The 25,978-nt window shown below is 44.4% G+C and overlaps 2 protein-coding genes across 5 annotated transcripts in view; both read right to left on the reverse strand.

The window, feature by feature from the left end:
* Positions 1–25,978, reverse strand: part of LOC139411134 (myosin regulatory light chain 2, atrial isoform-like) — a 167,068-nt gene that overhangs the window by 7,717 nt on the left and 133,373 nt on the right. Inside the window, exon 8 of the transcript XR_011634570.1 lies at positions 3,146–3,223. The gene's annotated coding sequence lies outside the window, so the exon portion shown is untranslated. The remainder of the gene's footprint in view (positions 1–3,145; positions 3,224–25,978) is intronic.
* LOC139411128 (rapamycin-insensitive companion of mTOR-like) lies at positions 930–25,524 on the reverse strand. 4 transcript variants are annotated; one of them, XR_011634569.1, is made up of 39 exons: positions 25,458–25,523; positions 25,285–25,332; positions 23,488–23,585; positions 20,789–20,853; positions 20,439–20,570; positions 19,813–19,876; positions 18,345–18,471; positions 18,081–18,250; positions 17,267–17,334; positions 17,090–17,157; positions 16,746–16,828; positions 16,544–16,631; positions 16,320–16,410; positions 16,016–16,082; positions 15,813–15,893; positions 15,504–15,604; positions 15,248–15,413; positions 15,042–15,143; positions 14,885–14,931; positions 14,651–14,786; positions 14,280–14,479; positions 13,907–14,033; positions 13,608–13,772; positions 13,404–13,480; positions 13,221–13,299; positions 12,568–12,677; positions 12,169–12,256; positions 11,994–12,086; positions 11,657–11,763; positions 11,342–11,571; positions 7,227–8,274; positions 6,591–6,882; positions 6,396–6,464; positions 4,889–5,148; positions 4,547–4,765; positions 4,303–4,452; positions 3,969–4,092; positions 2,910–3,048; positions 930–2,577 (listed from the first exon to the last, which is right to left on the reverse strand). XR_011634569.1 is itself a non-coding variant. In XM_071157002.1 (39 exons), the coding sequence occupies exons 1-39, from the start codon at positions 25,504–25,506 to the stop codon at positions 2,497–2,499; spliced, it is 5,385 nt and encodes a 1,794-aa protein (XP_071013103.1). In that variant the 5' UTR covers positions 25,507–25,523; the 3' UTR covers positions 930–2,496. The 4 variants fall into 4 exon arrangements, 3 of the variants coding, with proteins under 3 accessions (XP_071013103.1, XP_071013101.1, XP_071013102.1); XM_071157002.1 differs by having other exon boundaries at positions 6,715–6,882; XM_071157000.1 differs by lacking the exon at positions 6,396–6,464 and having other exon boundaries at positions 6,715–6,882.

Genomic DNA, 25,978 nt, shown 5'->3' on the forward strand with positions numbered 1-25,978 from the left:
ACTTACAAGCCCTTAATCAACAATGCAGTTCAAGAAATGGCGTAAAATAAAAAGCAACAATAAAATAGAGGCTATACACAGGGGGTACCGGTTCATCGAGGTAATTTGTACATGTAGGTAGGGGTAAAGTGACTATGCATAGATAAACAGCGAGTAGCAGCAGTGTGAAAACAAAGAGGGGGGGGCGTCCGCTCCGGTACCACTTGCTGTGTGGTAGCAGAGAAAACAGTGACTTGGGTGGCTGGAGTTGTTGACAATTTTTTGGGGCCTTCCTCTGACACCGCCTAGTATATAGGTCCTGGTTGGCAGGAGGCCTGGGCCGTACGCACTATCCTCTGTAGCGCCTTACAGTCAGATGCCGAGCAGTTGTGAAGCAACTGGTCAGGATGCTCTCGATGGTGCAGCTGTATAACTTGTTGGGGACCCATGCCAAATCTTTTCAGTCTCCTGAGGGGGAAAAGGTGTTGTCGTGCCCTCTTCACGACTGTCTTGGTGTGTTTGGACCAGGAAGTTTGTTGATGTGGATGTGTGACACGTTTAGAACTCATACAATGGGCCTACTCACAAAATCATTCAGAATATCTGGAGACATTTTATGTACCTCTTTTGGGTAAAGTAAAGGGAGAGGAAAATGTTACATACCATATGTACAGAGTTTAAGTCACATTCTGAATCATCTTTATTTATGCATGAACTATAGAGTATATTCCCCCAATCCTAAACCAGAACCAATCTCCCTGGTGTAGGCCTATAAGAAACTTGGAATACCCTCTATTTTCCCCTATTAGTTTACGCATCAGCTAGGTTGGTGATAAAGATTCATATTTGAGAATGACAACGTGTATGTGAAAGCTGATTAAAATGCATAATACCAATATCAACAACTTTAACAGGCTGTCATAGACAAATAAAAATAGACCATCACTCAGTTTGTGGAGTTCAAGATAGTTTTTTTATTAACAATGTATCCCTTTAATAAGATTGTATGCTTCTTTAGGTCAGCAATGCCCCAAAACACACTATACACATTATACAAGGGAAACCACGATTCAAGCAAAAAACACACAAAAAAATTAAATTATAATACAGTCTCAAGGAAAAAAAATATAAATAACTCTTCTCATCTCAGTCACTCTGCTATGGTACAGATATAATAAATAGATCCGACATCACTCAACAGACCTATAAATCACCCTAGGAGTCCACTTGTGTAGCAGCATAATAGCAAAACTAACCAATAGAAACAGAAACCTGTTCCCATGGAAACCTTACAGCAATCCATAAATGATCACGTCACCCTGTCCTCTCATCTCAGCCAATGATCGACAGCAATATCTGCATTGTGAAAACAACTTAGGGACAATTACTTTCCCCAGTTTGCAAACAAGTGATGGCAACCTATTATGATTTAAGACAATGAAACTATTAGAAGCATTTGGAAGAAATAAATTAACACTTTTCAGAAACAGTGACAATGATCTAATATTACAGTTTTGACATGCCGTTTGTACATGCAGTGAGAGCGAAGCACGGAGGTAGGGTTTCTGACAACCTCCATAAAAAGAACCAATGAAAAGGTGTGAGAACCCGGCTGTTGCCACTGTCAGAGGCAGTGCCCTTCCAAACCAGGGTCAGAGATAGAGGAATACAGAAAGGGTGACAGAGAGCAAGCCACAGCAGTTATGTTTCATATGTCCAGATGGGGAAAAAAGAGTGATGGTAAAAAAAAAAAAATATGTTTTAAAAACACTACTGATGTTTGATTGTCTGACAGTCTATAGACAAATAGAAAAATGGTTGTTTAAACAAGAATGAGTCTTTCGATCATAAGCAGAGTTGGAAATAATAAACTTATGAGATCACAGCACAACCATCTCTAGCAGAAACCAACTGAGGGTATGACTATGAGGGAGGCTTCTAGAACCTTCTGTAGTGTTTCCATTATGAGGGAGAAGAGGATGAGTCCAGCACTGACTAGGATGGACTGAACATGCCCTTTTCATTTCATATCAGCATACACCAGAGCAAGATCACATTTTTCAAGACTTAGTCATATTTCATCCAGCTTGTGTTTAGGTTAAGTGTGATGTGTTATGTAGTTGATGCGTCTCCTGTGATGTCTGTTGGTCAGGCTTGTACATCCGTCTGAAAACAGCATTTGGTAAAACTGCTCCCCCTGTTGGCCATAGGCAGGAACAAAACTAGACGTGTCAAGTTTCATTTGTTCAGACAGTCAATCTCCTCTTTCTCAAGCAACTGGAGACAACACTTTCACACATTCTTTAACATCCATGATCCCTTCCTTCTCTCACCCATGCTCCCTCCATCTTGAACTTCAGCAAAATTTCTCCCTTCTTTTTTATCCTTGCTCCCCTATTCTCTCCATCCCTCCCTTTTCTCACTATTTTGCTCTCTATATATATATATATATATCTATGTGAGGGTTGGAGGGAAAGCAGCGTCTCAACAGGGAGGGGAGGACAGAGACGAGGAAAGTCAGAACTTCGTGGGAGGGTCTATATCCACTCCGACGGGCTTTGGTGGCTTCGACAGGATCGCTTCTGCTTCCTCGTACATCTGAGGGGACAGGATGTGACATGAGCATGGAGGTCAGAGGTCACAGGAGATGACTGTCATAACCACTAACGTAATCGGAAGTGTAGGGGTTGAGGAGCGTCGGTCTCCTCTCTCTGCCACTCAACCCATCACACATACATCCTAGCTACTAGAGAAGATCTGAAAGGATGTATAAGCAATATAGCAAAAACAAATCCACCTAACAAAGACGTGGAGCTATTACCATAAACCCATCTAATTCTTCCAGATCAACATAAGTAACTAGAGATAGGGGCTAGGAATGAATTTGGGACTGGGGAGAAATGGAGAGACTGTATAGAAGAGGACCTTACCGGTATGAAGTGTACGTCCTGAAAGAGTTCCTGTATGAAGCGTCGAGAGGGCAAGCGGAACATACAGTGGGCCAGCAGGTGAGACACCTCAGAGTACAAACAGATATCATCAAACGCATAGGGAAACTTCTCTTTTATCCTGGAGAGAAAGAAAAAGCAGACACCATTAAAGCTCCAACGCAGCCATTTTTTTTTTTGCATCTTAATATCAACATTTCTGGGTAACAATTAAGAACCTTTCAGTGAATGTTTTCAATTAAAATGGTCAAAAAATAAACAAATCCCTTCATAGCAAAGGGCAATTTCTGCTAGGACTATCTGGGAGTGGAAAACTGAAAATGAGCTATGGATGTGGTAAATAGGTCACTGGAACTCGACATAAACAATGGAAATGCCATGGAAACGTGTGGGGGAAAGATCCTGAATCTCCTCACTGCCCCTCAACAAAATTAGCCTACATTTAGGCTACTGTTTTTTAAAATAACCTATTTATTTATTTATTTTTAAATCTGTGTAATGCTTGTCAACCTCAATACATTTTCATGTCATCGTCACCAACCAACTGCATTGCAGTTAAAAATGACTAACATTTACTGATTTCTCTATGCTAGCTATACTACCAGCTTATACGAACAAGAGTTAGCATTTAGCAGTCACTTCTTCTAAACCTGAAAAGGGACTACAGCGAAAACAGCCAAATATATCCAAATCGGACTTTATTAACCACAGTGTGGGCCTTTTACAATGTATCCATCATGACGGATTTGACGAATATCCACTTAGATCAGATTTGTTGTATGTGGGCCAATCAGCATTCTTCTATCCCCCCAGTCTGCGTTCCATTGACCTCTTTACCACATCTATTGGCAAAGAGGTTTCAAACTCTTTCTTATTGGTCTATTAACTAATTTACCGCATGATGATGTCACCATGGAAGGCCATTATCATAATTCTCACAATTTCACAGTATTACTCCAAACTCAGTGTGGAACTGTATATAAAACACAGGAAAATCTGTGTTGGGGGGAGGGGGTTTAATTGTGTGTGTGTGTGTCTTACGTCAGTAGTCCTGTCTCGTGTCCCTTGGTTCCTACAGAAGAGCTGAGGTTGATGACGAGGCGAAGCACCTCCTTCCTCAGCAGAACCCGGCAGGCTGGGCCATCTTCAGATATTGCCTTGCCACCTGACGGACATACACAACAGCCTATCGGAGCCCACTCGCACAACATGACCAAATCAGACATTTTGATCTGAATTAGAATGTTCAACAAAGGTGTACAATATGTAGTCTGTGCGTGCCTCCTGAGACTGCAGTGTGTGTGTGCATGTGTGTGTGCCTCCTGAGACTGCAGTGTGTGTGTGCATGTGTGTGTGTGCATGCGTGTGTGCATACCTAGCACTATGTCAGCGGGACTAGGTGTGCTGCAGACAGATCCCTGTGACACAGCAGCGTCGCTGCAGCCGGAGACGCCAGAGAACTTGGACTGAGGCATCACCTCCAGACGATGGCTGGTCTGACTAGACCACGGAAAGTCTATGTAGTCTATGAAGAGAGATAGGGCGGGGGGGGGGGGGGTAAGGTAACCACTGAGTGAGTGTGTGTGTGTTCAGAGTAGTTGGTGTGTGTGTGTTCTCACCAGTGCGGGTGTGTGCGTTGTTGATCTGAGGCTGTGTGTGGTAGCCCAGTACAGTAGCTCCTACGCAGTAGAGACAGTTGTCGTCAGTGTGTTCCTGTAGACCAGTCTCCTCTGGACCCAGGATATGGTTCTGGTTGTTCTCTCTGCTGGCCATCAGCTCTGAGATACTGAACTGCTGCTTCAGCAGTGGGATAGGAGGATAGGGACGACCACCGTCACCTACAGTACACAGGGCATAGAACAGTCACACCTACTGAAACTGGCAGTAAACCATCTCTACCATTCACATTAAATCATCATCACTATCCACCCATCTCTCAATCCCTCCCTCTCCTTCCTTACTGTCTGAGTCTCCAAAGTAGAACGGACACTTCTCGTCGGCAGGCGGGCTAGTCCTCTGTTGGAAGTAGGGCGTGTCTCGGATGTAGAACATGTCGTTGATGTCCATGGGCAGCGCCAGGCCCACGTAGTCGTCGTTACAGCCGTAGGTGGCGCTGGGCACCATGGAGCGCACCGACGAGCAACGCTGCAGAGTGATCTGGTTGATGGGGCTCAGCAGATCCTCCTTGTCCAGAGACGCAAAGCTCAACGCCTTCAGAAACCTGCCGGGCGGAGGGAGACGGGTGAGAGAGAGGGGTGACAAGAGGGCGAGGGGAGTGAGGGCAGACACAGACAGACGTAGCTATATGGCGAGAGAAGTAGAGAGAATGGAAAAACTCTGACAAAGAGAGAAACACACAAAAACACATGGAAATGTGGGGCTCCTAATCCACACCACAACTACACAGTGCCATCTATAAGACAGCAGGGTTCATCTGCTTGAATCTATAAAGGGAATCTAGCCTCCTAGTCTTATCAAAACAAAACTGTGGGAAGGACAGTCAACACTAAGAAATACCTAAGAAACTGTGTTGCGTAAGCAGAAACGGAGTAGTAGGGATGTGACAATTGGGAAAAAATGTCTTAACGTTTGAACTGCAATTCGTTTTTTCGATAAGAAAAATGAATACAATTCCACATGAATTCACAACGCTGCTGCCAGCAACAGTTTGGGTCTCACGGTACGTCCCATTCAGATGGTTAAGCATTGCACCTGTACTACCATTACTGTACCCCAATTCCACCTAGCAACGTTTGCATTTCCTTCTCAAAGTATTGCCATACAGGACTTCGCTGCTGTCTCTTGCCTTCGCCCTTTTTCTAACGGTTAACAACGATGACGTAGCGTTGGAGCGTCAAACACCAAAATGATTGATTCCTCGACTACTTGCACGTCGACTGCCGGTGTCAACTCCCATTTATGTGCGTCAAGATTCGATTCGGAACGGAGGACACTTGATTATTTGCCGTACTTCCGAGAAAACAAACACTTGCATCTTTCACAGCGAGAGAGAGGACAGAGTGTGGAGGGGCACAGTATAGGCAGGTCAGCCACTAGGCAGAGTCAAACCGTGCACTAGGCCTATCTATCGGCAATCAAAAACTATCTCGCAATTTCTTGGCTTGCAATTTCAGTAAAGCAGGGTATATCATCAATGAATAGGCTAGGATGTTGAAATGCAACACCCCTCTCTCAGTCACACACAGTTTCTGCGCATGTGCACGGGTTCACTTCACGCTGTTCACAGAGTGGTTGCCAGGTCACCAAAACAGTGGAGAAGTTAAGCCTCGATTGTCGACTCCCTTAGTTGCGGAACTTGACCCACTACGTCGTTTACTTCCTACATCTACTTTCTGTATCGTTTTTTTTTGGTTAGTGATTTTTCTTAACATTAAGCATTTAAGGACACCAATTTCAACACAGGAGGGAAACTGCTCTACAAAATGGAGGCTAGGTTGGTCCACCCACCAAGGCATAGAGATGGACATCCTGCGGAGTGGCTGGACAGCTGGACAGCTGACCCTCTTAGCAGACAACCTGAGAGACCACCAGCACACACACACACACAGCTGTTACTGCTCTGAACCAGAAGAGAGAGACACCGTTGCTGCTAAAGATGACTAATAACCGGAGTTACAACACACAAGCACACAGAGCCATTACCTCTAAACACACACGCCACCGTTACAGCTAGAGACTACAGCTAACCCTCAGACAAGCTGACAGACCAGCACATCCAGGTATCTAAAGGGGGAAGGGGTGGACACTACTGGAGTGGTCCACCCACCGAGGGACGTAGGCTCTGGATGGCCTGCGGTGGGCATCAGAGGGGCGGGGGGCTGGACAGCTCACTCTCTTAGCAGACAACCTGAGATACTCCACCTCAGTCTGCTTCTCTCTGTCTACCGACCAAGACTGGGCTGTGGGGAAGAACCCTTCAGGAGCCCAAGCTGAGCTAGAAAGAACAGAGTTCAATGACCTCACAAACCAGCACACAACACCCACCCACATAAAAGACACAGATTAAAAGGAGAGTGGAGAATGATTAGACAGAGTAGAACATTGATATGACCAGTCACATACAGACAGACACCTATGACCTATGACTGAGAAAAGCATGAGCAATGGCAGCCAGCAGCCATGACGGGCAGTGAAAACCCACCAGGAGAAGTTGTCCTTACTTGTGCGAGTTCAATGTGCGAGTGTGAATATAGGTGTGCATTTGTATATGCATATTGCATTTCCCATATATGTGTGCAGCGTCCAGATACCTTATGTGTAGTGTGCGACGTATCTTACCTGCGCGGCGTTAGCCTCGAGTCCAGACTACCTGTCTTCATAGTGATCGTGTCAGTGAAGAGCACGTCTTTAGCGGGCGACGCTAACGACTCACTATGAGACAGAGACGGGTGGATCCTCTGCTGCTGCAGCCTCTTCAGAGTAGCATAGCCCAGTGCATCCCGCGGGCTGGTGTACATGAAACTGCAGTCTGCAAGGCTCTTAATGGCCGCCACCGAGGGAGACTTGAGGCTCTGGGCTCTGCGGGGGAGGGTGTGTGAGGAGCCAGGGGGGACCAGGGAGACAGAGTTAGACTTGGAGAGAGGCAGGTGGTTGGTGTGGGCCTGGGTTGGGGCGAGGGTGTACAGCGTTTTGACCGTCTTGGCCGAGACCACTGTGTCGAGGCTGACACAGTCCGACAAGTCTGGCTCGGCATGCTCAGGGTTTCCCACAGTCTCGCGGGAGGGGCTGGAGCTCATGGAGCTGATGCCGCTTGTGGTGGTGTCTGTGTTGAAGCTCTGACTGCGGCTTTTAAACTGAGTCCCTCCCCCATCTCCTCCCGCTAGACGTTCCCGGCTACTCTGCTCCCTGGACGGGGGCTCTCCAGGACCCCCCAGCCCAGACCCCCCTCCACCAGCCCGGGATAGCTTCCCCTCTCCCAGCTGCTCCTCAGACCCCCCCACAGAGTCCCTGATCCCCACAAAGGAGGTTTCCAGGCTGACTGTGGGACTCTTGGGCATGCCTCTCCCATTGAACACAGACGTAGTAAACACATCGCCTTGCGACGAGGAGTAGATGGAGGGCTCCGTTACCGTCCTGTTCCTCCTCAGCCCTCCCAGTTTGGGCTCGGTGGGGGTGCGGCTGCCCCCCATTGACTTGGGGTCGCTGGTGGAGCGCAACTTTTTGCTGGGGAGCGACAGGGAGTTGAGGAAGCGGTTGCGTACAAAACGGGTGGAGGCCAGGATGGTGAAGGGGCTGCGGTCCTTCATGGGTTTGGAACGCAGGTAGAGGGAGGCGTCGTCTGATTGGTCCAACATCTCAGACTTGTCATCATCCAGGATGTACATGTCTAAATACACATGACAAACATTACACAACATACAGTACCAGTCAAAAGCTGACACACCTACTCATTCAAGGGGTTTTCTATTTGTACTTTTCTCTACGTTGTAGAATACAAACTATGAAATAGCACATATGGCATCATGTAGAAACCAAACAATTGTTAAAGATTCTTCAAAGTAGCCACCCTTTGCCTAGACAGCTTTGCACACTCCTGGCATTCTCTCAACCAGCTTCACCTGGAATGCTTTTCCAACCGTCTAGAAGGAGTTCCTATATGATGAGCACTTGTTGGCTGCTTTTCCTTCACTCTGCAGTCCAACTCATCTCAAACTATCTCAATTGGGTTGAGGTCAGGTGATTGTGGAGGCCAGGTCATCTGATGCAACCCTCCATCACTCTTCTTTTTGGTCAAATAGCCCTTACACAGCCTGGAGGTGTGTTTGGGGTCATTGTGATAGTGGGATTAAGTGCAAACCAGTAAACCAGATGGGATGGCGTATCGCTGCAGAAAGCTGTGGTAGCCATACTGGTTAAGTGGGCCTTGAATTCAAAATACATCACTGACAGTGTCACCAGTAAAGCACCCCCACCTCCATGCTTCACAGTGGGAACTACACATGCAGAGATCATCCATTCACCTACTCTGCGTCTCATAAAGACACGGTTGGAACCAAAAATGTCATATTTGGACTGAGACCAAACGACAGATATCCACCGGTCTAATGTCCATTTCTCATGTTTCTTGTCCCAAGTAGGTCTCTTTTTATTTCATTATTGTTGTCCTTTAGTAGTTGTTTCTTTGCAGCAATTCGACCATGAAGGCCTGATTCACAGTCTCCTCTGAACTAGAGGTCGACCAATTATGATTTTTCAATGCTGATACAGATTATTGGAGGACCAAAAAAGCCAATACCGATTAATCGGATGATTTAAAAATATATATATATATTTGTAATAATGACAATTACAACAATACTGAATTAACACTTAATATAATACATCAATAAAATCAATTTAGCCTCAAGTAGATAATGAAACATGTTCAATTTGGTTTAATTAATGCAAAAACAGTGTTGGAGAAGAATGTAAAAGAGCAATATGTGCTACGTAAGAAAGGTAACGTTTCAGTTCCTTGCTCAGAACATGAGAACATATGAAAGCTGGTGGTTCCTTTTAACATGAGTCTTCAATATTCCCAGGCAAGAAGTTTTAGGTTGTAGTTATTATAGGAATTATAGGACTATTTCCCTCTATACCATTTGTATTTCATTAACCTTTGACTATTAGATGTTCTAATAGGCACTTTAATATTGCCAGTGTAACAGTATAGCTTCCGTCCCTCTCCTCGCTCCTCCCTGGGCTCGAACCAGCAACACAACGACAACAGCCACCGCATCGAAGCAGCGTTACCCATGCAGAGCAAGGGAAACAACCACCTCAAGGCTGAGCGAGTGAAGTTTGAAACGCTATTAGCGCGCGCTAACTAGCCAACCATTTCACTTCGGTCACACCAGCCTCATCTCGGGAGTTGATAGGTTTGAAGTCATAAACAGCGCAATGCTTGACGCACAACGAAGAACTGCTGGCAAAACGCACGAAAGTGCTGTTTGAATGAATGTTTACGCGCCTGCTTCTGCCTACCACCGCTCAGTCAGATACTTGTATGCTTAGTCAGATTATATGCAACACAGGACACGCTAGATAATATCTAGTAATATCAACCATTTGTAGTTAACTAGTGATTATGACTGATAGTTTTTTATAAGATAAGTTTAATGCTAGCTAGCAACTTACCTTGGCTTACTGCATTTGCGTAACAGGCAGTCTCCTTGTGGAGTGCAACGAGAGAGGCAGGTCGTTATTGCGTTGGACTAGTTAACTGTAAGGTTGCAAGATTGGGTCCCCCGAGCTGACAAGGTGAAAATCTGTCTTTCTGCCCCTGAACGAGGCAGTTAACCCAACGTTCCTAGGCCGTCATTGAAAATAAGAATGTGTTCTTAACTGACTTGCCTAGTTAAATAAAGATGAAATAAAATAAAAAATCTGCTCCCAAAAATACCGATTGAAATCGGCCCCAATTAAATCGGCCATTCCAATTAATCGGTCGACCTCTACTCTGAACAGTTGATGTTGATATCTGTCTGTTACTTGAACTATGTGAAGGAGTTATTTGGGCTGCAATTTCTGAGGCTTATAACTCTAATGAACATATACTCTGCAGCAGAGGTAACTCTGGGTCTTTTATTCCTGTGGCAGTCCGCATGAGAACCAGTTTCATCATAGCGCTTCATGGTTTTTGCGACTGCACTTGAAGACACTTTCAAAGTTCTTAAAGTTTTCCATGTTGACTGACCTTCATGTCTTAAAGTAATGGACTGTCGTTTCTCTTTGCTTATTTGAGCTGTCCTTGCCATAATATGGACTTGGTCTTTTACCAAACAGGGCTATCTTCTGTATACGCCCCTACCTTCTCACAGCACAACTGATTTGCTAAAATGCATTAAGGAAAGAACTTACAATTTAACTTAACACACACCTGTTAAATGAAATGCATTCCAGGTGACCACCTCAAAGCTGGTTGAGAGAATGGCAAGAGGGTGCAAAGCTGTCATCAAGGCAAAGTGTGGCTATTTGAATAATCTTTGTTTGTTTAACACTTCTTGAGTTACAACATGATTCCATATTTGCTATTTCATAGTGTTTGTGTCTTCACTATAATCTACAATGTAGAATTTTTTTTAATTTAAAAAAGTTGATCGAAAACTTTTGACCGGTAGTGTACAGTATGTGAGAATTCTGTTAATTCTACAATGTAGAAAAAAGTACACATAAAGAAAAGCCCTTGAATGAGTAGATGTGTCCAAACTTTTGACTGGTACTGCACATGACAGAAAATACACACAAAACAAACAACAATTATTCCATGCTTAAGAACACCTACAGAAGCTACATATATCCATAATATATACAAATTGAATGGGGGAAAAAAAATAGTAAAGAAAGTGCTACTGAGGATGTGTTTAACAGAAACTGTCCTTTTTGCCTGGTGAAGAGTTTCATGGTTAACTCACTGGGTTGGGACTCGCTCTCGCTATTGTGCCGGGAGCTGGTGGACTCGGAGTTGAGACTGAGCGTGCTCGGTACGGAGGAAAGTTCAGAGGTCATCGGTTTGTCCACCTCGTCTGGGGTAACAGGCCACAGTGTCTGGCGACTGTGTCTGACTGTATCCCAGCCATACTGTTTCAACACTTCACAGCCCTGCCGCGTCTTGGAGATCACGCCAACGACGTACACGCATGTTCTGGAGGGAGAGAAAACAGACATGAGACTGTTGGCGAGACATCAGGTTCATCTCTGTGTGCGCGTGTGTGTGTGTGTCCCCTTACCCCCGTACGGACAGGACCTCGCAGTGTTGTGCCAAGGCCAGGATGTCAGGGATGACGTTCTCCTCCTGAAGCAGGTTCAGACCCCAGTTTGATGACCCAATGTTACCCTGGAAACAGACATACATTCACTATCATTAACACAACAGACCCTGGGAACCACAGTCGGAACCAATGTCAGAGCACTGGAGGACGCAGACGGTCTATAACATCTACCCAAGAGAAAATAAAGACCATTATGAACCAATGGTGTGTTATTTTCTTCTTTACTGTAACTGACAACACGTGTACTTATCATTCAACGTTGTGATGTGTGTGCCGAGTGGTTAGGGGGACTGACCAGAGCCCAGAGGGCTGCCTTCAGCTGTTTGATGCCCTCCCAGGTGTCCAGCATCGGGGAGCGAACCGTGTAGCTGAGGTCAGGGACCACACTCTGGAGAGCGTGAGACAGTCGGTAAGACACCAAAACCCATAGATTTGTCACATTAAGAAAGCCCTTTGTAATGTAGAGTTACCTGAGTCTCTAGTAGGTGGCAGCCTGTCTTGTCATGGACTAGCTGACCATACAAGTGCACAGGAAGATAAACATTTGGTCTCTGTAACCTAGAGACAAAAAACACACAAAGACAATGTACTCATGTTCAACAACTGCGAAAAATAAATACAGTTGGCTCAAGATCACAGCCGATGAATTTTTTGGTGGTGGGAGAGAAACAAGGTATGCAGACTTTACAGTTGTTTTAGCCCAGCACAGCTTCCATTTATCTAAACAAGACTATGAAGCGCCAAATCAGGCAAGTTAGTGCTGGGCCAGGACAAAGGCCTGCACACAGTGCCTGCAACCCTCCAGGACCAGGGCTGGTGACCACTGGATCATGGCTAACTGTCCAGCTTAGCAAGGTAAGCAGTCTCACCTTTGGTTGCTACGTCTGACGTAGTTGTCTCCGTCCACAGGTTTCCGGTATGTAGTTAACGCTTCATTCAACTGCTCCTCAATCAGATCTACATACTTCAGGTTGTATTCCTGTTCACCACAGTCAGGGAGGGGGGGTACAGAAAACAAATCATTAGTGGATTACATTTGTACTGATATTGAGAGTTTTAAAAACAATCAAGAGAGTTAAAAGTTGCACTACGCAGAAATCGCTCTTCCATTTCCTGGTTGCTAAATTTCAAATATTGTGCGACAAAGTACAGTGTAGGGAATCATTATACCATCTAAACCGCTGTCAAATAGATCTTTTCCATAACCAACAATATTGTATGTTCAGCTGGTGTACAAAATCGAAAGTAAAAGATGCAAAAACTAAACACTTAAAGGAAAGCATAGTGCACATTGAACAGATATATCACATCTAGAACTGGTTCTATAACACATTTCTATGTGAATTTGGTCGAGTCGCCCAAAAAGTTATATTGCAGCTTTAAAATGTCATTTGATTTAGAAATCTGTCTTTATGTTCTTGTTTACTATCTGTGAATGATTGTTTTGTACTGTGTTTTGTGTGGACCAATGGAAGAGTAGCGGTTGCTGCTAACGGGGAAATGAATGAACGAGCAGGCTTACCTTTTGCCATCTGTCCAACTGTTTGCTGACGTAGCCCCTCTCATTGAGGTAGGAGAAGCCCTTAGGAATAGACAGAAACCTGCACAAAGGACACTGGTTTTTAGAGGTGGAAAACAACCTCTCAGCACACCCGTGTGTCTGTGTATTCATGTCTGTGTGTGTGTGTGTGTGTGTCAGACTGACCTGAGGAGCAGCAGAAGGCCCTTGTCTCCCAGGTGGGTCAGAGCCGGTTTGAGTTGGATCAGAGCATGGAGGTTAGCCTGGGGCGACACAATAAAACATAATGGAGCCGTTAAGGACAACAAAATATAACATCCACTCCATACCCCTCATTCTTCCATTCCCCAGCCCTCTGCTCATCATCAGCCCTCTCCAACACTCTCCCACCTTATCCTCGCAGGCCTCGTCCAGTATGTCAAGGGCTTCCATGGAGACTGCCTTGCTGTGGTCGTGCAGCTGGGTGACCAACAGCTCCATGCCCCAGTTACTGAAGAACTCCACCCCTGCCCTCAGCAACACACGCAGGTGCTTGGTGGCATACAGCCTGCACGTCTGTGTATTGACACAGAGGGTGGAAAAGAGGTTGTTCAGGATCAGTATTGTTTCAGCAACAACCTATCCATCATCACCCACATTGAAGCCCGTGCATCCATTCATCCATCCCTCCCGCCTGGGTAAAGCCTTACATCAGTGGCAGCAGTGAGGATCTTGGAGAGAATGACTCTGGCCAGTCCATCCGTGCTGTAGTCCAGAGTAGACACAGCCAGCTTCAACACAGCGTCCTGATTCTTCACAGAGCACAGGTTCAGCAGACTGAGGAGGAGAACACGCACGGAATCAGGCAGTTGTCTGAGCTGTGTCTCAACTGGAACTCTATTCCCCACAACCTAGACATTCAGTAGGAACCCAGTCCAAGCAATGGATTTTTGGCACTCAATAGCCTACTGCCTGACTCATCTGGCCAATAAAAATGGAGCTGCTGTTATTTAAACCAATCAGTGTTTTCCTCCTGTTCAAGTTCACGCTGACAATTTTTAAAGGGCAATAGTCCAGACTGACCTCTGAAAGAGGCCGCACTTCTCCAGCAGTTTAACCCCGTGTGGGTGGGCCGAGAGGGTCCCCAGGAACAAGTAGTAGTGCTGGCTGAGGGTGGTGAGCAGCCCGTTGCTCTGGAGACAGCGGTCAGGCTTCAGACCAGAGGACAAGGACAGCCAGGCCACCATGTCCTTCACCAGCTCCTCCAGGTACGCCTGACCATCCTGGGAGAGGGGAGAGGTGTGGACAAAAGTCATGAGGAAAAAAAGGCTATTGGTTTGGGGCTAGGTCAATTTCAAAAGCTACCTTTCTTTTAAAAAGGTGACACCAAAATAAAAATGTGTCCCACATAGAAGTTTCCTCAGCACCTTTATTTTTCTGCTCTATTTCCTCACCTCATCAGACTCTATGAGGAACTCGATGAACTGGCATCCCACCACAGTGAGCTGTCTGGCTTTAGGATGGTCCAGCTCCAGCCCTGCATACAGCTTACTGCTGGGCTTATAGAAGTACAGCAGTCTCCGCACAAACCTGGACCACACACACACAGTTATAAAAAGGGGGACACCTTACCACAGTCAAGCTCAGTATTTCACGAGTTGTCGTAGTGAATGGAAGGTGGGTCTTACTTGTGCATTTGTTCATCTTTGTTGTTCCTGAGGTTAACGTTAGGCCACTGGGAGGGGAAATCCAAAACATATATGAAATGTGGCAATAGCAAATCAACCAACTGAAACACACTCCCAGTCAGTCTTCTACAAGTTTTATAGTATTGCTATGACTGACCTTGAGGATAGTTGCGATGAGGAGCCAGTTCCAGTCAAGGTTCTGTTTGTGGTTAAGGATCTGACTGTCTCTCAGGTTCAACATCAGGGCTTCCTCTGTGTCCTATAACACACACGCAGTTTGCGTCACTGAATGTTGCTAAGGAAGGCTTTGGGCTATAGGTGAACAATGAACCTAGATGGCAAAGATGTCTGTGTGAGGCATACCTTAATAGCATAGATGTCTCGGTGTACGCGTGTGTGTGTCTCTCTCCGGTGGTGTGCAGACACAGACTTGCGGACAATGTGGTCCAGATACAGACTATGGGGTTTGGGTCCTTGTTTCTTCTTGTCATGGAAACGCTTCAAGTGGTTGACAGCCGCACTCGCCCGTCTAAAAATACAGAAAAGTAGCCCAATTTTTTAAAAATCAGAGCAGTGAAAAAGTGAGTGATTGCGTGCATGTGTGTGTGTGTACACTCACAGGCGTTTCTCCTTGGGGATGTCAAAAGAGGCAGCCATGTTGATAAGGGTGGGCAGACAGTGCAGGTGGTGACTGTGGGAGTGAGGGAGGATGGTGTTGGCCTAGCGATAGAAAGAGAGCGCAAAAGAGAAAATGTGAGAGAACGTGAAGCAAACACATAAACCATTTATACACAGCTGAATGAAGGCAACTACCAAGTACATACGTGTCCTCAAATAGAGCCACATCAACAGCAGAGCAGCACGCTCCTCAGAAGGAGCTACAGTGGCTATATACGGTATATCAGAGAGCCGTGTCCCTGTGTGTTACCATGTGTAGCAGTTCTCCCAGTAGGATGGTGGCTCTCACTGATATCTGGTCCTCACTGCTGGTCACAACTTCTACCAGACCCTACAGGGTGGAGAGAAAGAAGAGAAGGAGAAAAATGAAAGTACGAGCGAGAAATAATAAAATAATATCCTTAATCCGTGAAAAAAATAAAATCTCATGTTTGGGCTTTCCCGTCTCCATACCTCTAGCAGGCAACTGGAGATGAAGGCAGCCAGTACCAAAGCCAGGTAGTTATCCATCAGGTCAGGCCTGAAAAACACAGCAGGACAAACAAGCAGACATTATAGCCACAGGAGAGATGGTGGTTGGATCTGAGAGGCACCCATATTCACAGTTTTTGTCAAGTGTGTAGTAACATGCTATTCTATACGTTCTATATTGTACATTCCTGTGGGTAGAATGCATTTCCTACCTGGGAGCATAAAGCGATATTGATTAATTTATTTCAAAAAATATATATTTATTATCTGTGGTGTCATGCGTTACCTGGATCTGGCTCGATGAGGCAGGAGGACTTTAGCCTCCGCAGCCACAAAGCCATCAGACAGTCTCCAGCTGTCCTGGCACCTACTGGGGTCTACAGGGGAACACAACACGCATCGACAAAATAAACTATTTCAACCTAGCAGTTTTTGTATGCATGTTTGATAAATGTTTATAACCAGGGCATTGGGGGGGGTAAAGAAATAAGAAAAGCTAATATCACTCACCCACGCTGAGAAGTGCTTCCGTAAAGTCCTGGGTTACAATGGGGAGAGGTAGCCTAAATATCTCATACAATACCTCCAGCAAACCTTTCTGCAGGGGGCAAGGAGAAAGGTCAGAGACACAAATAGTCTTCTCGAAGAACAGATCGAGAAGGCATACTTTTCATTATATTTATTTAAACAAATCTCATATTTCAGTACCCACCCTCACTTCCACATTTGGTATAGACAGCAGACCAATAAGGGATTGGATCCCAGAGTTCCCGGCCCTACAGAGGTTAATGATCCCTGGATCGCAACGGAGACAGAATCTACCATTAACACATTCATGACTTGGCAGCAAAAGTGAAGACAGAGAGCAAACAATGCGATACTAGCTTAAAAAGGGAATCTACTCAGCATTCTCTTCAGAGGGGTATGAGCGTTGACCCCATTCAAAGCTGTTGGCATTAAACAAAAACTAACGGTACAGTTTCAAGTCATGACCCACAATGCAAAGAGAACCAGCCGAGCCAAACTGAATGGAAAGCTGAAGAGAAAGAGACTCACCAGACCAGGAGCGGAAGGCAGCTACTATAGCCATCCTGCTGGACAGGAAACGAGCATCGCGGTCCTCCCTGGTAACACACACAACAGGATCACAATCTACACGACATAGGGACACATAACACACTAAACAGAACATGGGAACAGAGCCTCTGTTTACAACACACACACACCACTTACTTGAGCTGGATCTCTGATGTGTCTGCATTGTGACGGTAGTGGAAGTCTGTGAAAGGTGCTAGGATTTGCTGAAAGAGCGGAACACAGGTTCATACACAGAACAACAAAACATTTCTCTATGTATTCATTATCATCAAGGCTAAATAATGTCCCAATATCACAAGTGGATTTTTTTTCAACTATTGCTGAAATTCCACTTAAATTCCACTTTTCCATGGTTCCACTTTTTCCTGGTTGGACATTCCAAGTCATAGGGACACAGATATATCTCCAAACAGATCACATACATTATCCGTATTGATCCATATGATCACATAATCCATATTATAATATTTTCATTCTTCTTCCATAAGCTTGTTAAGACTGAGTGGTTACTGGAGTGGCCATGCTGCAAGTATGAAAGGGGGGGTATCAGTTTACACACAGACAGGATGTGTTGGAGAGAGAGGCTTTAGAGGGCTGATGTAACTGATCACTGTAATCTCCCTGGGAAAGAGAAAAACAACCCAAGGGTGAATCCTCACTGGCATGGTTAGTGGCTGTGTCTAAATAGTCTACACTGACCTTCTCTCCTAGGCTCTGTTCCTCAGCCTGCACTCTGCACTCATGGGAAAGAACGATACAGGTGAAAGCCAATTCCCAAGAGGCTTCCCATGAAAATGAGTAAGAACACACCATATTGCTTTTACCTATCCTGGAGACGAGGAGAGACAGTCACCGCCGACTGACAAAGTGTGTTGTGTGACTGGGACTGTGAACCACTAGTTTGATGCCTGTATGTACATACTGACACGTGCATGGCGGCTGTGCGTACCTCTAGCTCCACATCATTGCGAACATATTGCCTGGTGTGTGGATGGTTGAGCAGGTGGAGGATGGTGGTGATCAGAGCCTCATTGATGCGGCTCAGCTGACAGTCGATCACACTCTTTAATATGGTGCTGAGACCCCCCCTATTGGCCACTACTTCTGGGTTCTTCAACGCTGCATAGTATGGTTGACATAAAGACAGTGTTATTAAACAGTAACTATGTGTCTAACTTCAGGATGGTTCTCTCAGTGCCGAGGCTCCACACACCAAGTTCGCAGACGATGGCAATGGCAGCGCGCACCATGCGGTCCCTCTCCTGCAGCCCGTCTGTTCCCACGGCAATCAGAGAGTTGGTGACAGAACTGGGGAACAGTAGAGCGTTCACTGTGATCATCTAGAGACAACGAGAGAGAGAGAAAGAGATTGAGAGCAAAGGTTACAGCACTAATTTTGCACTTCAGTTTATTTTAGAAGCAACATTACAGCAAATAGGTCACACAGCGTGAGTGCCACTTTCAGAAGGTGGTGGGTCTAATCTGTGTGTGAGTAGAGAACGTCTTTAAAGTCTAGGCCCTTCCTCCCAGACACTTTCTCCGGATTAATCTAATCAAGCTAAGCCACATTAACTGGCAAGGACACAGACCACCAGCTGGAAGAGGCCAGCTGGCTAACCAACCTGGGTTAAGTAGGTGACTGTCAATGTAGCTTAGTATTATAGGTAGCTGCTTTACTTGAGTAAATTGGGGATACAAAATATATTCAAAGAAGGTGCTTCTTATACTTATACGTGGATCATAATTACAGTTACAGTCTCAGGTTGCGTGATCCTCGTAATGTTACGTGGGAAATACAACTAATGGGCCGCAGAATTAAATGCATTTCACACTCGCACAAATGCTAGCAGTTATTTGTCGTATTTGCAATTTATTTGTTTATTTCACTAGCAAATGCGAGTGAAATGCTGGCACTTTAGAGCCCACTATCTTATGTTCGCTAACGTTAGCTTGAAATAATTAGTGTTGACCTTTCTACAACACACGGAGTCGAAAAGGATGTGTCCATGTGTTTACGTTGCAAACTCAGCGTCACAACAAACATGAGGGGCAGACACGGGATAGCTATGTCGAATAGCGATGTATTCATCTCCATGTCGGTTGACACAAACTCCATTCATGTTTGTGTGTTGCAGCTCGAGAATCGGGATGTTATATTTACTAAGTGGATTTATTTATTAAAATGTTTAAAAAAGTACAATAAATTATACAAATCAGGCCCCATTCATTTCTGCTGTACTTTTAACTCGATCTGTATTTGCTTACATGGACAGAGAATTGCGTAGTTGGTACGCAAAATGCATGTATGTTGGCTGGTCCCCTGTGCAATAATTTAAATTATAAACTGGGTGTTTCAAGCCCTGAATGCTGATTGGCTGACAGCCATGGTATATCAGACCATATACCACAGGTATGACAAAATATTTATTTTTACTGCTCTAATTTGGTTGGTAACCAGTTTATAATAGCAATAAGGCACCTCGGAGTTAGTGATATATCGCCAAGAAACCAAGGCTAAGGGCAGGGTCCAGGCACTCCGCGTTGCGTCGTTCACAAGAACATCCCTTAGCCATGTTATATTGGCCATATACCACACCGCCTCGGGCCTTATTGCTTAATTATACACATGATTTTACAGAACAAAATATGAAATTAGTGCAATATGAAGAAAGCAGATTTACCTTTCTGACCAGTCGGAGGGCCTGAGTCCTCTCCCCCTCATTGCTCTGCTGGATGTCAATGCACCTGATCAAAGCATGACATCACAGCCACGGTTCATATCACACCAGGTTATACATCATCATGCTATCACTATGGAATAATAGTCCCCATGATTCTATGCTACCTCTGATGGAGTAACAACTTTGCAAGCAACAGACTACCACAGTAGTAATACTCTAGTGCAACAACTTAACTGCCTTAATTTTATGAACTACATTGTTGTAAAATATGTTAAACATATGTAACATGCAGGTAACTGTCAAAATAAAGGAAAAACTTGAGTAAATGAGGGATACTAAGTATATGGAAAGCAGGTGCTTCTACACAGGTGTGAATCCTGAGTTAATTTAGCAATTAAATAGTCCCATCTTGCTTAGGGTCATATATAAAAATGCCCAGTTGCCCATTATTTTGGCTACCATTGCTAGAAGAGATCTCAGTGACTTAAAAAGAGGGGTCTCAAAGGAGCATACAGGGTTTAAAGGTTGTGTGTATTTGTCTCAGTCACCAGATCTCAACCCAATTCAACACTTACGGGAGTGTGTCCCTGTGCAGGTGTGGTGACGCGACAGAGTATCTCTCTCACCTGGCAATCAAGTAGTCCACCTGCAATCTGAGGACCTTTTGCAGCACGTTGCTGTCTCTGATGAGGTACCTCAGAACCCTCAGACCTGCAGCACGCACCTCCTTGGCCTCATTCAGCAGGGCTAACCGCAGGCTGGGGAGGGACACAAAACACAGCTTAGATTGACACGAAATGGCAACGTACACTTACGGACACAAAATGGACACTCGCATAGCTTGGTCCCAAAAATTGGTTACAATGACCTATCACTAATTTGGATATGTTCCACCAACAATGGAAGTGCTTGGATAAAAATCATCTATAAAATAGCATTTAAAGTGTTCTAGGTTACACTATATGGGACTACTTACCAGATGATGATTTCTTCATATGTAAACCCAAACTTCTCCTCGCAGTGGCCAATGCTGATTAGCAGCTGAAACAGAGAAAGACTGGACTTACAATCAGTTGACAGAGGATGCATTGTGTCCTTTGGCTGTCCATAACAATACAGAGCGAAGACATTTTAATATATAGCGACCATATGTATTGAGACAGAGACCCATATATTTGGGGTATGTACATTACATTTACAGTCACAAGGATTTTTCCCCTGATATTTAGTAAGGCAACATTACATCAAGAACATGTTTATTACTTGTTCATAGCTTGTATGGCCATGGCATCTTTTGCACAATGCGACAAACTGACAAAATCTTAAATTCATAGTGTTTTAATGCTTTAAATCAATGCGCTTAAACAGTTTGCTGTAGGGTTGAAAATAAGTCACCGTTCACACTCCGTAAACCCCAGTGCAGGGTGGGAGCGGAGTGAGAGGGATAGGGAGTAGGTCAGTGTGTGAGTGAGTTTGGAATCAGCAGTGATGTCAGAGCCCAGGCAGGCAGGAGAGGTCGGGAAAGGGGGGCACTGAACATGCTACAGGGGGATTAGGTCACCTCTCGCTTTCCTGGAATCCTTAAAAGGAGCTGCAGGCCTCAACACCACGCTCACTCACTCTGTCCAGCGGTAAACCGAGAGTCAGGTGTATACACACAGTTCAGACCAACTGCATCTGGTAGTTGCCTTCACCTCTCTAATCTTACATAGTGTTATTGTCCTGACACTAACCTATCAGGACAGGACATGCTAAGTTATAGTGGGGATGTCACAGGCTTGGAATACCAATGTTTATCTGTTGACATGAACGTTTCAAAAAGTCACCATACAATTTGACTAAACATCTTCCACTAAACATCTGATTGTCGATAACCTCACTGCAACTATCAGAATAATATCCTTGACATGGTGTGGCACCTGGAGGGACACTAAGCCTGCAGATCTACTTGCAACAACCTTGAAAAACAGTGACCACATGCAACATCTCCAGTTTCAAAAGAACAACAATTACCAACAATCTCTGGTTTCAAAGTCAGAGTGCTGTTGACGCACATGAGGTTACAGCTCTGCCCCATGGCCAGAGCTCCTATTACCATCACTGTCAGCATCACAATGACAAACTCAGCTAGGCCTGACTGCAGGAGCTGAGGAACAGCGGGCCAAGGAGAGGTCAACGGCTACACATAGAAGAATATGTTCAGACACATCAATACTCTAAAGTTGCTTCCTAAATAAAAGCTAAATTAAGCTAAATGAAGGTTGCATGTCATGTGGCTTTGATCAGCCCTAGGTGGATATCAGCAGCCTAAAGTAGTTTCATCTCCTCTCCTTCGTCAGCACTGATTTGAAAAGCTAGGTGAAAGCAATAGTGTATATCTGCCGGTAATTAACTGTCACCTGACCAGTTGTATCACATTGGTCAGGATGATGAAGCCACTAGGTGAAGATAGGTGGAAGTGACATTTGACCCAACTAAGAGCTTGAATGCACAATGCAGCACCACACACCTAAACCAAACAAAACGTTGACTACTTAAGATGCAGCTATACACTGAGTGCACAAAACATTAAGGACACCTGTTCTTTCCATGACAGACTGACCAGGTGATTCCAGGTGAAAGATATGATCCCTTATTGGTGTCACTTGTTAAAACCACTTCAAATCAGTGTAGATGAGGGGGAGAAGACAGGATAAAGGATTTTTAAACCTTGAGACAATTGAGCCATGGATTGTGTGGCATTCAGAGGGTGAATAGACAAGACAAAAGATTTAAGTGCCTTTGAACGGGGTATGGTAGTATGTGCCAGGCGCACTGTCAAAAACCCAGCAGCGTTACAGTGTTTCGCACTCAACAGTTTCCTGTGTGTGTCAAGAACAGTCCACCATCCAAAGGACATCCAGCCAACTTGTCACAACTGTGGGAGGCATTGGAGTCAACATGGGCCAGCGTCCCTGTGGAACTATTTCAACACCTTGTAGAGTCCATGCCCCGATTAATTGAGGATGTTCCGAGGGCAAAAGGGGGTAGTGCAACTCAATATTAGGAAGGTGTCCTTAATGTTCTGTACACTCAGTGTGTGTGTGTCATTAATAGGCCATACGATTAACAATATACCATCTCCAGTCCATATTGACCAACACTGGATCTTCATGACCAGCTTCAGCAGACCAAACGCTTCCTCTGATTATCCACATTAATCGTGATCTTACTAGTCCCATTTGTGCTTTTCATTAGTTTGATCTCATGTTAAAGGGATACTTTCAGATTTTGGCAATGAGGCCCTTTATCCACTTCCCCAGAGTCAGATGAAATCATGGATACCATTGTGTCTTTAGCTAGCGCAATTGCTAACCAGCGTTATTGCAATGATTGGACTTCCAGTCATTACGCTGACGCTAGTTAGCAATTGCGCTACTTATATTAAAACACTTAATTTTTTCCCCGATTACGAGTATCATCCGATCCGAATGTCAATTTACAGATAGATTACGAGTATGACCATGTCGGCACTTATAAGCTGTGATATTTTATTTTAATTATTTTAACTTTGACCCTAAACCTATTACAGACAGTCCAACAATGTTACGTTGGGGCACAATACAGCAAAGCTAAACCATGCACTTCAATAATGAGGGCAACTGCCATGACCATCATTACATAAATCAGTAATACCTTTATGAAATTGTTCAGGTGGCCCAGTTTCCGCATGTTGGTGACGCCGTGTGGCTTGGCAACATTTTGAAGAATTTCACGCAAGTTGTCAGAGGGTTCTGTAAAAAAGAAGGGAGTTGAAATACTAACAAAACATCAAATCTTTTTTATATTCCAGTAATACTGAACCAATGCACATATATCGGTATCGAACATTAACTCGTTTTAGCTGGTCACACCAATGCACTGTGAACAGTAAACACACCCTGGACATCTAAATAGAAGGCATGTTTAGGCAGGGTCGAAAGTAGGAAGTTCCTTCTGTTTTTCATCTCATTCACCTCAACCATGACATGGTAGCTAAAAGATACATGCACATAAACACACCTAGCTACAGTATCTCATATAATTCCATCTGTGTCAGGCTGGGGCTGTTAATGATAATGATGCTCAGGCAGCAACTCAACTAAGCTGCTTTGGATCCCAAACTGCAACCTATTCTATGGCACAGTGAAAATGTGATGCAATTTGACTTCCCACAGGTATATCCATGCTCTGCCCCCCGATTCAGAAGGGTTGGGTTAAATGCAGAAGACACATTTTGGTTGAATGCATTCAGTTGTTCAACTGACGAGGTACCCCTTTCCATCTCATACATGAAATACTGTGAGGGTAGAACTGGTGTTAGCGAAGATACATAGTGCAACGCTTGAAGGCAGTTGTTCACAATTAACGTTACATGCTCTATCCTTATTAAAAACATGATTGATGAACTCCTATTCATCTGTTTACAATCTGCCACACGAGTAGAAGCAGCATCGTGAACAATTTGAGGGCATGGTTGTAGGATGCAAGTGATTGCATAGGGACATTACTGAGTCAGGGGCTTCCATCACAGGAAAAGTGAAACACTGGCAGGGCAGGAGTTGACACACTGTGCTGGAAAAGCCATCAGAGTGTATTAGCTTCTGGCTAGTAAATACTCATACTCAATGTCTATCTAACCATGAACTCGAGTTGTCAAAATGTGACGCCCACCGCCGGTTTCAGCTGGAAGTTAGCTAGCAACTGAGTTGTGAACGACCTTCAGACAAACCTAGCGGCTGTATGATTGACCGTGTTTACGTTAGCTAGCTACAATATTTTAAAAGCTTGCTAGCTTACAACATTACACTCCTAGGAATGTAGCTAGCTATATAACTAGCCACACGCCCAAATCATTAGCCAGCTAACTCAACCCAGTCGTAACAAATACATTGTATAGCAAAGCAAGCTAATACTAGTCACTAATCAAAACAACACAGGAGCATTATCTTGCCTATGATAGCTAGGGCGTATTCATTACGGAAACCGTTGAAGAACCAAACAGAGCAAAACGAGCGTTTATTCGGCATATTAAAATAACGTTAGGTCCCTCCCCGTTTCGCTCCGTTTAAGAAACGTTCTGCAACAAAATCGGCGTAATAAATACGCTCTGGGGTTTAATTAGTCCAAACAGTTGTGTTTTGCAACTAAAAATAGATTTTGTATTGGACAAAATCAGTTAGTTCCCTCTCGGTTTCGTTCAGTTTGCATCCGTTTAAGAACGTTTTTTAACATAATCGGCGTAAAACATACACCCTTGCTGACGTTACGCCTCTTTGGTGTTCCTTAAGATTCTGCAAGCTGGTTATCAAAGTATTCAACAACCAATAAGCCGTATAAGGTATTTTCAGCCATTTTCCAGCCCCATCATCACCATATATTGCTGCAAACATTAGCATCCATTTGTACAATAATCGCTTTCACTTCGTGTGAATACTTTCTGCTTAACGTTACCTCTGGTCAGATCGAGCGGTACGTTCTCTTCCCCACTGTCATTCCGACCTGTCAAAAATAGACAACGGGGACATTGTAAGGAAACACACCTGGGTCGTCAGAAACTAGAGTAAATAGTAATTTACAATTTCAAGTTTATAAAGCCTATGTCGGGGTGAGTATTTCAAGCTTACCTCGCATCCGAAGACTTCGGATCGGACGGCCGCGGATGCTGACCGCCATGTTTCCAGGAACATACACAACACCGGAAACTTCGTGAAATCTCGCGAGATAATAGGGATTGGTTTATCGCGCATTGACTAGTACGAATGGTCTTAGGGAGAGGCAATAATAAGGACACTCCTGACCGTAACCTAATTTGAACCAATTCTGAAATTAAATATTGGTTTGCAGGTCAGGAGTGTCTTTTTATAGCCTTTTCCGGTCTGAGAGCATATTTTAATATAAAGACACCAACTAAAATACACAGCAAATGTTTCACATGCTGAGAGAGCAATTTTTCCTAATTAAACACATTAATTTATACTGCAACCCATTCATTCAAATTGAATAAACACAACAACAATAGTAGTCAAGGCACATTTATCTGTAATTATTTCAACACAATCAAATTACACATTTGAAGTACATTGTTTCTTCACCAGAAATAAACACATAGTACCATAAAATACACCTGTTGTATTCGGCGCATGTG

The sequence above is a fragment of the Oncorhynchus clarkii genome, chromosome 6 (genome assembly GCF_045791955.1).
Source record: "Oncorhynchus clarkii lewisi isolate Uvic-CL-2024 chromosome 6, UVic_Ocla_1.0, whole genome shotgun sequence".
Taxonomy (NCBI): Eukaryota; Metazoa; Chordata; class Actinopteri; order Salmoniformes; family Salmonidae; genus Oncorhynchus; species Oncorhynchus clarkii.

Excerpts from the sequence above, each read along its gene's own strand:
- LOC139411128 (XM_071157002.1), bottom strand. The coding sequence starts at position 25,506 with ATGGCGGTCAGCATCCGCGGCCGTCCGATCCGAAGTCTTCGGATGCGA. Across the intron at positions 15,894-16,015 it reads TCTCCAGTTGCCTGCTAGAG|GGTCTGGTAGAAGTTGTGAC; the intron begins GTATGGAGACGG and ends TCCACCCTGTAG. Across the intron at positions 14,034-14,279 it reads AAGTGCGGCCTCTTTCAGAG|TCTGCTGAACCTGTGCTCTG; the intron begins GTCAGTCTGGAC and ends TCTCCTCCTCAG.